The sequence below is a fragment of the Sinohyriopsis cumingii genome, chromosome 2 (genome assembly GCF_028554795.1).
Source record: "Sinohyriopsis cumingii isolate HCF-2022 chromosome 2, ASM2855479v2, whole genome shotgun sequence".
NCBI lineage: Eukaryota > Metazoa > Mollusca > Bivalvia > Unionida > Unionidae > Sinohyriopsis > Sinohyriopsis cumingii.
In genome coordinates, this window is record NC_142962.1 from 56,828,926 (window position 1) to 56,841,460 (window position 12,535).

A 12,535-nucleotide genomic window follows, 5' to 3' on the forward strand; every position below is an offset into this window, starting at 1 on the left:
CTTGGGGGTAAATGGGAATCAACATTAGAAAAGTCCAAAGGGTTAACAATCATGTGAGTCTTCTGGGTCAACAGAAAATTAACAATAATTACCAATAAAGCATTACTGACAAGTAGAATTGAATACACAAAAAATTTTGCACCACAGTATACTGTGGTAAATCTGAACATACCATGATACATACCACTGTATAGTGCAATTATATTAGGGACCAACAATTTAATGCTCATGGGCAGGAGCCTCAGACACTATTTTCATATAAAAAGTATGCCTGTTAATATCTCAAAAAATATCTCGTGTTCATATATAGCAAAAGAATATATTATATCCATCACATTACATGTATCTGAAATAAAATTAACTATCTTGCAACAAAAGAAAACAAAATATCCCAGCTCAAAACAAAAACACCTGAAATGACCTAATAGTACATGAATTTGCTATGTGTATGCTAATAGTTGTATACCATAACGTGTAGAGTACATTTAATCCTTTCTAAGACTGCTAGTCTTCCTAAGATTTTCAGGAGAACACTTGTTGTCTGCTTCAATATGACTCTAAAAACTGTTAACAAAAGTGGGATGATTAAGCTCACACTATCTGAACACCCTGTGAAAGGCAAGTGTTGACATTAAAGCCTCCACTTACTAACTAAACTATTGATATAATAAACAGGGAAAATTTGAGTGGGATGCCAACAGCGTGGGTAAGATATTTATGAGAGAGACAGTAAACATCCAGTAAATACAAAACACACTCACAAAAAGAAAATATTTAGTGGACTTTAGTAATTGTGTCATATTGAAGCAGACAACAAGTGTTCTCCTGAAAATCTTAGGAAGACTAGCAGTCTTAGAAAGGATTAAATGTACTCTACACGTTATGGCCTTTTTATCTTTCTTGTCACACACACACATGCACACATGCATGCATGCACACACACATGCATGCATGCACTCATGCACACACACATGCACAAACACCTGCACACACAGATGCACATAGATATTTAACTAACAAGAAAAGTACGAACAACACATAGGATTCATTGGGATAAATAAAATCATTATGGACTGGTCTATATGTCAAGTGGAGAATCAACACTTGTCATTATTACCCTTATCTAGTCTAATTTTGAGGTCATTTACCCATAGCCTGATCCCACATTTAGTCATTTACTCATAGCCATATTTAGTTATCTGCCAAGAGCCTGATCCCCACAATTGATCATTTACCCATAGCCTGATCCACAAACATGGTTTATGTTCACTCTTTGGTCATTACACCATGTATTTTGGCCATATGACTTCAAATAAGTATAGCAGAAACTATACATTGTAATTAATTATAACTGATAGAAGGACCAATATCACATTATAAGTGATATACATAAAAATATTTAATAAACTGCTACTAGAATCAAAAAATTAGTTTTAGTCAGTTTTAAGGGGTCAATCCAAACAAATGTGAATGTTTTGAATTTTTTGTGCAGTTTTCAAAACTTCAAATAAAGATTGTTTCCTCTATATATTATATGATTATAAACGTCAAAGTTGACCATGTGACCATCTGTTAAAATTAGAAAATATAATACTGAATGTATCCTGATCATTACTTGTAAAAGGTTGTTTTTGTACCTTGTGTAGTAAAGGCCTGATATGACCTGCATGGTGTAATTGTTTGAAACCCTTGTGTAGAGCTGGCCCAATGTGTCCTTCTGCATCTTGAGGTTGTTGTGTACCTTGCATGGAATAACCCTGATGTATCCTGCATGTTGTCATTATTTGTGTACCTTGCATGGAATAGCCCTGATGTATCCTGCATGTTGTCATTATTTGTGTACCTTGCATGGAATAGCCCTAATGTGTCCTGCATGTTGTCATTATTTGTGTACCTTGCATGGAATAGCCCTGATGTATCCTGCATGTTGTAATTATTTGTGTACCTTGCATGGAATAGCCCTGATGTATCCTGCATGTTGTCATTATTTGTGTACCTTGCATGGAATAGCCCTGATGTATCCTGCATGTTGTCATTATTTGTGTACCTTGCATGGAATAGCCCTGATGTGTCCTGCATGTTGTAATTATTTGTGTACCTTGCATGGAATAGCCCTGATATGTCCTGCATGTTGTAATTATTTATGTACCTTGCATGGAATAGCCCTGATGTGTCCTGCATGTTGTCATTATTTGTGTACCTTGCATGGAATATCCCTGATATGTCCTGCATGTTGTCATTATTTGTGTACCTTGCATGGAATAGCCCTGATGTGTCCTGCATGTTGTAATTATTTGTGTACCTTGCATGGAATAGCCCTGATGTATCCTGCATGTTGTCATTATTTGTGTACCTTGCATGGAATAACCCTGATGTATCCTGCACGTTGTAATTATTTATGTACCTTGCATGGAATAGCCCTGATGTGTCCTGCATGTTGTCATTATTTGTGTACCTTGCATGGAATAGCCCTGATGTGTCCTGCATGTTGTCATTATTTGTGTACCTTGCATAGAATAACCCTGATGTGTCCTGCATGTTGTAATTATTTGTATACCTTGCATGGAATAGCCCTGATGTGTCCTGCATGTTGTAATTATTTGTGTACCTTGCATGGAATAGCCCTGATATGTCCTGCATGTTGTAATTATTTATGTACCTTGCATGGAATAGCCCTGATGTGTCCTGCATGTTGTCATTATTTGTGTACCTTGCATGGAATATCCCTGATATGTCCTGCATGTTGTCATTATTTGTGTACCTTGCATGGAATAGCCCTAATGTGTCCTGCATGTTGTAATTATTTGTGTACCTTGCATGGAATAGCCCTGATGTATCCTGCATGTTGTCATTATTTGTGTACCTTGCATGGAATAACCCTGATGTATCCTGCATGTTGTAATTATTTATGTACCTTGCATGGAATAGCCCTGATATGTCCTGCATGTTGTAATTATTTATGTACCTTGCATGGAATAGCCCTGATGTGTCCTGCATGTTGTCATTATTTGTGTACCTTGCATGGAATATCCCTAATATGTCCTGCATGTTGTCATTATTTGTGTACCTTGCATGGAATAGCCCTGATGTGTCCTGCATGTTGTAATTATTTGTGTACCTTGCATGGAATAGCCCTGATGTATCCTGCATGTTGTCATTATTTGTGTACCTTGCATGGAATAACCCTGATGTATCCTGCACGTTGTAATTATTTATGTACCTTGCATGGAATAGCCCTGATGTGTCCTGCATGTTGTCATTATTTGTGTACCTTGCATGGAATAGCCCTGATGTGTCCTGCATGTTGTCATTATTTGTGTACCTTGCATGGAATAACCCTGATGTGTCCTGCATGTTGTAATTATTTGTATACCTTGCATGGAATAGCCCTGATGTGTCCTGCATGTTGTAATTATTTGTGTACCTTGCATGGAATAGCCCTGATATGTCCTGCATGTTGTAATTATTTATGTACCTTGCATGGAATAGCCCTGATGTGTCCTGCATGTTGTCATTATTTGTGTACCTTGCATGGAATATCCCTGATATGTCCTGCATGTTGTCATTATTTGTGTACCTTGCATGGAATAGCCCTAATGTGTCCTGCATGTTGTAATTATTTGTGTACCTTGCATGGAATAGCCCTGATGTATCCTGCATGTTGTCATTATTTGTGTACCTTGCATGGAATAACCCTGATGTATCCTGCACGTTGTAATTATTTATGTACCTTGCATGGAATAGCCCTGATGTGTCCTGCATGTTGTCATTATTTGTGTACCTTGCATGGAATAGCCCTGATGTGTCCTGCATGTTGTCATTATTTGTGTACCTTGCATGGAATAACCCTGATGTATCCTGCACGTTGTAATTATTTATGTACCTTGCATGGAATAGCCCTGATGTACCCTGCATGTTGTCATTATTTGTGTACCTTGCATGGAATAGCCCTGATGTATCCTGCATGTTGTAATTATTTGTGTACCTTGCATGGAATAGCTCTGATGTATCCTGCATGTTGTCATTATTTGTGTACCTTGCATGGAATAGCCCTGATGTTTCCTGCATGCTGTCATTATTTGTGTACCTTGCATGGAATAGCCCTAATGTATCCTGCATGCTGTAATTATTTATGTACCTTGCATGGAATAGCCCTGATGTATCCTGCATGTTGTCATTGTTTGTGTACCTTGCATGGAATAGCCCTGATGTATCCTGCATGTTGTCATTATTTGTGTACCTTGCATGGAATAGCCCTGATGTTTCCTGCATGCTGTCATTATTTGTGTACCTTGCATGGAATAGCTCTGATGTGTCCTGCATGTTGTAATTATTTGTGTACCTTGCATGGAATAGCTCTAATGTATCCTGCATGTTGTAATTATTTATGTACCTTGCATGGAATAGCCCCGATGTATCCTGCATGTTGTAATTATTTATGTACCTTGCATGGAAAAGCCCCAATGTATCCTGCATGTTGTAATTATTTGTGTACCTTGCATGGAATAGCTTTGATGTATCCTGCATGTTGTAATTATTTGTGTACCTTGCATGGAATAGCTTTGATGTATCCTGCATGTTGTAATTATTTGTGTACCTTGCATGGAATAGCCCTGATGTATCCTGCATGTTGTCATTATTTGTGTACCTTGCATGGAATAGCCCTGATGTTTCATGCATGTTGTAATTATTTGTGTACCTTGCATGGAATAGCCCTGATGTATCCTGCATGTTGTTATTATTTATGTACCTTGCATGGAATAGCCCTGATATGTCCTGCATGTTGTAATTATTTGTGTACCTTGCATGAAATAACCCTGATGTATCCTGCATCTTGTAATTATTTGTGTACCCTGCATGGAATAGTTCTGATGTGTCCTGCATCTTGTAAATATCTGTGTACGTTGCATGAAATAGCCCTGATGTGCCATTCGTGTTGTCTTTATTTGTGTACCTTGCATGGAATAGCTCTGGTGTGTCCTGCATGTCGTAATTATTTGTGTAGCTTGCATGAAATAGCCCTGATGTGTCATGCATGTTGTAAATAGTTGTGTACCTTGCATGAAATAACCCTCATGTCTCCTGCATGTTGTAATTATTTGTGTAGCTTGCATGAAATAGCCCTGATGTGTCCTGCATGTTGTAAATATTTGTCTACCTTGCATGAAAAATAGCCCTGATATGTCCTTCTGCATGTTGTAATTGTTTGTGCACCATGTGTAGATAAGGCCAGATGTTTCATTCTGCATGTTGTAAAAGGTGACTAATGGTGTTGTCATTGTTTTGGTGTTCAATGCCATTTCTCAGTGAAAGATAGGCTATATATGGCTGCCAGAATAGCTGGTGAAGAAAAACCCTGGGAAGAACCACCAATCCAATGGAAACAATTGGCAAGTTTCTCACAAACCCACATACACCATGCCTGAGTCTCAAACACACACAGAGGTGAGATGGCAGTGATTGGTAAAGGTGAGTGCTTTATACCACTCAGCCACCTGGGTGCCCAAAGTGACTAACAGAAGCAAGATCCAAGGTGGCTTCATAGCTAGTACGTTAAAGTCAAGACTGAAAGAGTGTGGGTTAAAGTCCTCAATCAAATCAGCTTGGGTAGGCTACTGTGGTGTTTCCTTGGGTAAGGCATTTTGCCACATCACTAAATAACCTACTTGTGATGCTGTGCTATATAACATTAAACCAAAACACTTTCTACATCTGTAATCAAAACTTAGAAAATGATTGCTTTATAATCAGCATTTAATGTATCCCCAGTCATATGTGGGATACATATAGACTTTTCATACTGTGTACTACAGCTATGTGTACCTATCCATGGTCCACACATAAATATTCATGACACAGTTATCTGTACCAAACCATGTTCTACACAAACATGTTCAAGACACACCGTTATGTATACCTATCCATGTTCTACACATAAATATTCAAGATACATGGTTATGTACCTATCCATGTTCTACACATAAATATTCAAGATACATTGTTATGTGTACCTATCCATATTCTATTCATAAATATTCAAAATACATGGTTACATATACCTATCCATGTTCTACACATAAATATTCAAGATACATGGTTATGTACCTATCCATGTTCTACACATAAATATTCAAGATACATGGTTATGTACCTATCCCTGTTCTACACATAAATATTCAAGATACATTGTTATGTGTACCTATCCATACTCTATACATAAATATTCAGAATACATGTACATGGTTACATATACTTATCCATGTTCTACACATAAATATTCAAGATACATGGTTATGTACCTATCCCTGTTCTACACATAAATATTCAAGATACATGGTTATGTACCTATCCATGTTCTACACATAAATGTTCAAGATACATGGTTATGTACCTATCCATGTTCTACACATAAATGTTCAAGATACATAGTTATGTACCTATCAATGTTCTACACATAAATATTCAAGATACATGGTTATGTAGAGATGTTTGGGCTATCTACATATACAGCAGCCAAGAGCTCTGTGGAGTCAATCAGCTACATAGAACTTTTGGCCAGAGAATATTTTGTATTTAGGAGTCAAGTTTCCTAATTCAACATGCATCTTTTAAAAGGTACATAATTATACTATTTCTGTGTATTATGCTCTACATTTATAAGTTTACCTGTCAGGTATAAATCACCCATTCTGATTCCTGAATTCTCATACACGTTTCAAGTCCTTTGTTAGCATACATGAAACAATAAAGCTCTGGTCTTTTATAATTATTACAAGCAAGCACTGATGTTCTTCAGTGCACCTAGCTGCAGTCTCTGTCATCTGTATACTGCTGTTCAGATACCTATGTATCTACCTTGCCAAAAATATACCTGTACAGGTAAATTAATTTTGGAGTGATAACTGAATCTAGCTATGCCTCAGAAACACTGTTGACTGTTCTTCTCCCACACATCTGAACTTTACCATTTACAATAGTCTAGCTATAACTTAATGTCTACCAGTATTGTGGTTTGTGTGTGACAGGTAGCTTGAGGTGTCAGTTAAAACTTTTAAGTTTTGGAGTGGGGATGACAGTGTGTTGGGGGGGGGCACTTTATTTTGAAACAAAAAATTTGGCTATCAACTAGCTCGATAAAATCTATACTTCTTTTGTATAGCAAAATGAACCTTATTATATCCATTACATTAGTTGAAAAAACTAAATTATCTTGAGGTAAAAAAATCTCAGGCATCCCCTCATACATTTTTGGTCACTAAAGCTTCATTCCTTCACAAAAGATTCGGAAATTTACATAGTAATGTAGCTTTAATTTTGTTGATCTCCTACAAAATAGTGATGAAAATATTCTGAACAATGGTACATTAGAGTAAAGAAAGGTGGAATTCAAAAAGGTACCTAAATCATTTGCCTTTTGATTTAGCATGTAAATAAAATGGGATGTTTTCTAGTGCATGATTCAACATGCACTCAGTGACCAACCATTTAATTTTCAGGGTGCTCAGACCTGTGATTTTCTTTCAAACCACAGCAATGTTTATTCTTTTACCTGAAGATACATCATAATTTTCACAGTGTAATGGATATAATTACATTTCCAGACAATTCAGATTAAGACTGTTTTTTAAAACTGTTGAGGGGGGGGAGGGCTGGAAATATGTTGCAAAAAAAAATTCCAGGGCCTCCTATCCCCCTAAAAATAAAAAGGTTGGTTCCTCAAAGGGCAATGTCTAAAAGCCTGTGACAAGATCACTGTTGTACATATTCACCTGTATGTGGCCAACACTTACATAACTTGAGGGTTGGCAAGGCAAACTAGTCACAGCACAAGTTCTTTTCAAGAGTTGGTATCCTAATACCTTGTGTCAAATAAAGGTCAAAAGTTCATGTTTTCAATTTAGGAAAAGTGAGTCTCATTAATAAAACCTCAACATCACTGGGTGTAAATTATGCTTTTTTAAATCACAAGAGTTTCCTGGAAACTATAGAACCCAAAGTGGACAATCTTTTCTGTTTTCCTGGGGAAAACATTATATCGGTAGGCAAAAACATTTAATCAATTACAGTTTTTGTTTTAAAAACTTTACCAAATATTGATCAAGTCCAAAGCATTCAAACTGATTATTGTATTGACCCTTAAATATGCAATCATGAAGTTGAGGTTACTCACCAATAACAACAGTGACTGATGTGATTTGAATGCATAATCACTGTTCATCACTCTGTGTGTGTGTGTGTGTGTGATTTGGACTTTTAACATAGCTTTAACAGTTTTTCAGTCATATCGCTATGATGTCTGCAGTGGGGCAGTTTAAAGTGATGTCTAGCACAGGGACATCATGCCACAGACATGTAGCATGATGTCCCACTCAGTCACATTATCCTGACACTAGGCCGACCAGTAATAACACTAACCTCTTAATGCTGAGCACCAAGCGAGGCAGCTGTTAGTACCATTTTTGTAAGTCTTTGGCATGACTTGGCCAGGGATCAAACTCACAACCTCCCACATCCGAGGTGGACTCTCTAACCACTAGACCACCGGAGCGGTTGTTCATCACTGGGACCACATCACTTATTTCTACGAAATAAAAATATGCCTAACATAGTAATTTACAGAAAAGTCATACATTTTGTTTTCCACAAATGTCTTTGCAAAAAATAAACCACAAACCATTTGGACAAATTTGACTATTTTACAACTGGACTGACCATAGGATTGGCCGAAGCTGTGAATGAAGAAATAGATGTATTCACAACTTCTTGGCCAATCAACGTTTTGTAAATAGCCGAGGTGGTCCAAATGGCTGATATTAGAACACTTCTGAGACATGATCCAACCTCAAAGTTGCTGTTGATCAATGCATGTTTTTTTCCAGTACATTTATACGGGTTGTTTCATAACAGGTCTTAAATGTTTTGGGCTTATCATTTTTCTCAAAGAAATTTTTATAAGTGAAAAACAATAAATGAGTTGTTTTAATGGCAGTTTATTAAATATTTTCACTGTATAGCAATTACCATCAATTACCATAATTAAATCTTTGTAGTCCTACAAGTGAAAACCAATCAAACACATACCAGTAGTGTCTGATGTGCCCGTTTAAACTTACATGGCCTAGATACATATTGTAATTAGCCAAATGGGTTCATAAACTTTAAGATTCTCTTAGTGTAGGCTGACCCCAGGTGTTATGCTCCACTAAAATTCAGTCATCCTTTACAGCTGGAACAATATGGGTTAATATGGTTTTGTATGACAAGTAATTCAGTATGAAGTTTAACCTTGTAATGAATTGGAATGATTAATGGTTTTGAATTACCTTTATATATCCTAAGATGAGGGTCATTATGAAAATGAAATTTAAAACTAGATAAAACTAAGAAATTATTTTCTTTATACATGTACATATATATTTAACAAATGTTGATATGTGTAATGGTTTTGATTAATGATAATCACAAAATCCATAATAGCCTTCTCATCAGCATGGAAGGAATGAAAATAGAAGAGAGGGACAATATTACAATATATGATGTTGCTTTAATTTGCAAGATTTCATAAAATCACAATACATGTAGTTTGTTGGTTTGGGCATTGGGTCTGTTATCATAATGGTGTGGGTTCAATTCCCACCATCAGATCAGCAATACTTTTCTAGCATGGTGGATCCTTGGGCAAGGCCTTTTAGTCTAATTGCCTTGGCATGATATAACCTTTAGGGTGTTGATATGCCATAGGAATTGAAGCCAGACCAATGATGTTCATATGTTGAAGAGTAAAAATCAGAAGAGCAAAAAACTTTAAGAATCTTTCATTTATTCGTCCTCAATACTCGCCACATTCCTATACAACATTTTGCTTCTGTTATCCATTATGTATTATTCATTACTCATCCCATCTGCAATTATTCTCAATAGATGTCTTATAATTACTGTTATGTGTACTAAGTTAAACTAACTTAATCATTGTGGTAAGTCTCAGATTACAAGATATCCTGTTTAGACTTATTATCCATCAAAAAATTATTTTACACATGTATAATTTCCCATTCTCCTTATCAACAAATCTCAAGATAGTACCATGGCACGTGTAAGTAAATGGCTGTAATTGGCAACAGCACATAACTAATTATTATTAATTAATAAACTGTACACAAAACCTGCAATGACAGTACCAAACTTTTTGCACAGAGAAACAAGGTATGAGGATTCAGATGATGAAGGAATTGGAGTTCCATGCATTGAGAAACTCCAGACTGTTCTGTCCTTTTTAGATGCAGATGTAAACCAAGACTGTGGACCCAGACTGTTCTGTCCTGTTTATATCTAGATGTAAACCAAGACAGCTGACCCAGACTGTTCTGTCCTGTTTATATCTAGATGTAAACCAAGACAGTTGACCCAGACTGTTCTGTCCTGTTTATATCTAGATGTAAACCAAGATAGTGGACCCAGACTGTTCTTTCCTGTTTATATTTAGATGTAAACCAAGACAGTGGACCCAGACTGTTCTGTCCTGTTTATATTTAAATGTAAACCAAGATAGGAGGCTGATACTGTTCTTTCTTTCTGGTTTATATTTAGCTGTAAACCAAGATAATGGACCCAGTCTGTTCTGTCCTGTTTATGTCTAGATGTAAACCAAGATTAGTGAACCCAGGGTGCTGTGGACAGGATTGGAACCAATTAACTCAGTGGCATAGCAAGAAACTCTCTCCCCCCATAAAACTTAATCCTCGGGGCACCCTCCCAATAAAACAGTTGTTAGATATGAATTCTGGACCCCAACTGGGCCTGTGTTACCAGATCTATAAAAGTTACATACACAGGGGATGCAACAAGCAGCTGAAACTGAAATGTCCAATATTCAAAGTTAGGAGATGGTGACCTAGCTTTGAAATGGTTGTGTGACTCTCCTTTTTATGCATCTACATTCCAATTATGTATAACTAGAAGAGCTAATATATTGATGATAAAATGAGCTGAAAACTGAAAAAAGTCACTAATGCAAGAAATTTGATCACAATGGTCTAATTTTGGTATGGTTGAGTTACACTCTTGGAGATACATGCCAATACCAATTTTATGTGTTGACAAAATAGGATACAAGACTGAGTCTAACAAATAGATAGATGAAAATACAGATGTCACTTAAGCATGAAAATTAGGTCATTATTGTATTGCAGAGTTACTCTCTTTCAAGTGCATCAACATACCTATATTCTTCAGTGTAGGTAAAAACATCAGAGGGTGTAATGAACAGATAGCTGAAAAAAAGTTACTCATGTGTCAAACCAGTAAGTCAGTGTGTTGGTATGAGTTGCTCTCTCTGAGATGCATCCAAATGACAATTTTCATGAATGCAAGTTAAATACAGTTCATTGTAATGAAGAAATCATTGAAAAGACAAAGTCACTCATGTGTGAAAAATAGGTATCAGTGACATAATTTTGGTATGGCTGAATTACTCTATTTGAGATGCATCCACTAGCCAATTTTCATGTGTGTAGGAGAAACACATTTGTGCGATATAATGAATGGAAACCTGAAAATAAAATTCACTCAAGTATGGAACTTAAATCATAGTAACCTTGTTTTGATATACCTGCATTACTTTTTCAAAGAAGCACCCACATATTAGTTTTTATGAGGGTATGTAAATTAGACAAATGGTGAACAATTTGCTAATGCAATCATACCCTAATCTCTGCATTCTTTAACTACCTGCATGATGGAGATGAGAATGCAGTCAAAATAAGTTCATAAAACTGACAAAAGTAGTGTGAATAAAATGATATACCAACATGCACCTCTGATGATGATAACCATAATATGTAATAAGATTCACAGCAATCCACTGACACGGCAGCTTTCACAATATTCTGTCATGCATAGCACTGTGGGCCTCCAGGTGGTAAAGTGGTCTAAATTGCTAAACTTTACAGATCACTGTCACCTCATTTCTGTCTCAGTCCCAGCCTATGTGGGTATGTGAGAATGCTTACTAGTACATGTAGCTTCCTGTGGGTTGGTGGTTCTTCCTGGGATTTTTACTGGTTCTTCCTCCACCAGATATACTATCTGACATGTATAGCCATGTATATCATGTGCTAAAAATGGTACTAAACCCACAAAAATATCAACTTCATCCAGCTGTAAGTCAACAAGAGTATTGTAAATAGTATATGATATGCATACCATGTGGTTAACAGTATACTTCTTTTATGTAAATCCTTTTTTCTTTTGTCTTCTACTTGACCTTTTGAATTCCAAAATCAGTACTTTTTTCCTTGTCTTGAATGCAGGCAACCCACAAAATCTGATACAGTGTTAAAAGACACAGAACTCAAATTATTTTGCGGAAAGTTATTTTCCTTCTTTCAGTCACTGTGATCCTTATCTTTCACATATTGTCCCCAAAATACAAACAAATAGGTGCCTATCTTGTCTAAATTGCAATCCAGCTACACAATTTGGTAATGGTTTGTGGCACTTGAATTATTTGGTGGAAACCGTTTTCCTTCTTTGAGTC

At 36.4% G+C, this 12,535-nt stretch overlaps 1 protein-coding gene across 3 annotated transcripts in view; it reads right to left on the reverse strand.

Annotated features, from left to right (window-relative positions):
• Positions 1–12,535, reverse strand: part of LOC149804922 (uncharacterized) — a 121,174-nt gene that overhangs the window by 65,242 nt on the left and 43,397 nt on the right. Inside the window, exon 1 of one of the 3 annotated variants that reach the window (XM_089945938.1) lies at positions 6,667–6,852. The exons of the other annotated variants lie outside the window; for them this stretch is intronic. Coding sequence (XP_089802064.1) covers positions 6,667–6,688 — 22 coding nt within the window. The 5' untranslated portion in view covers positions 6,689–6,852. Of the gene's footprint in view, positions 1–6,666; positions 6,853–12,535 lie in introns of those variants that run through there. 3 annotated transcript variants of the gene reach the window in all.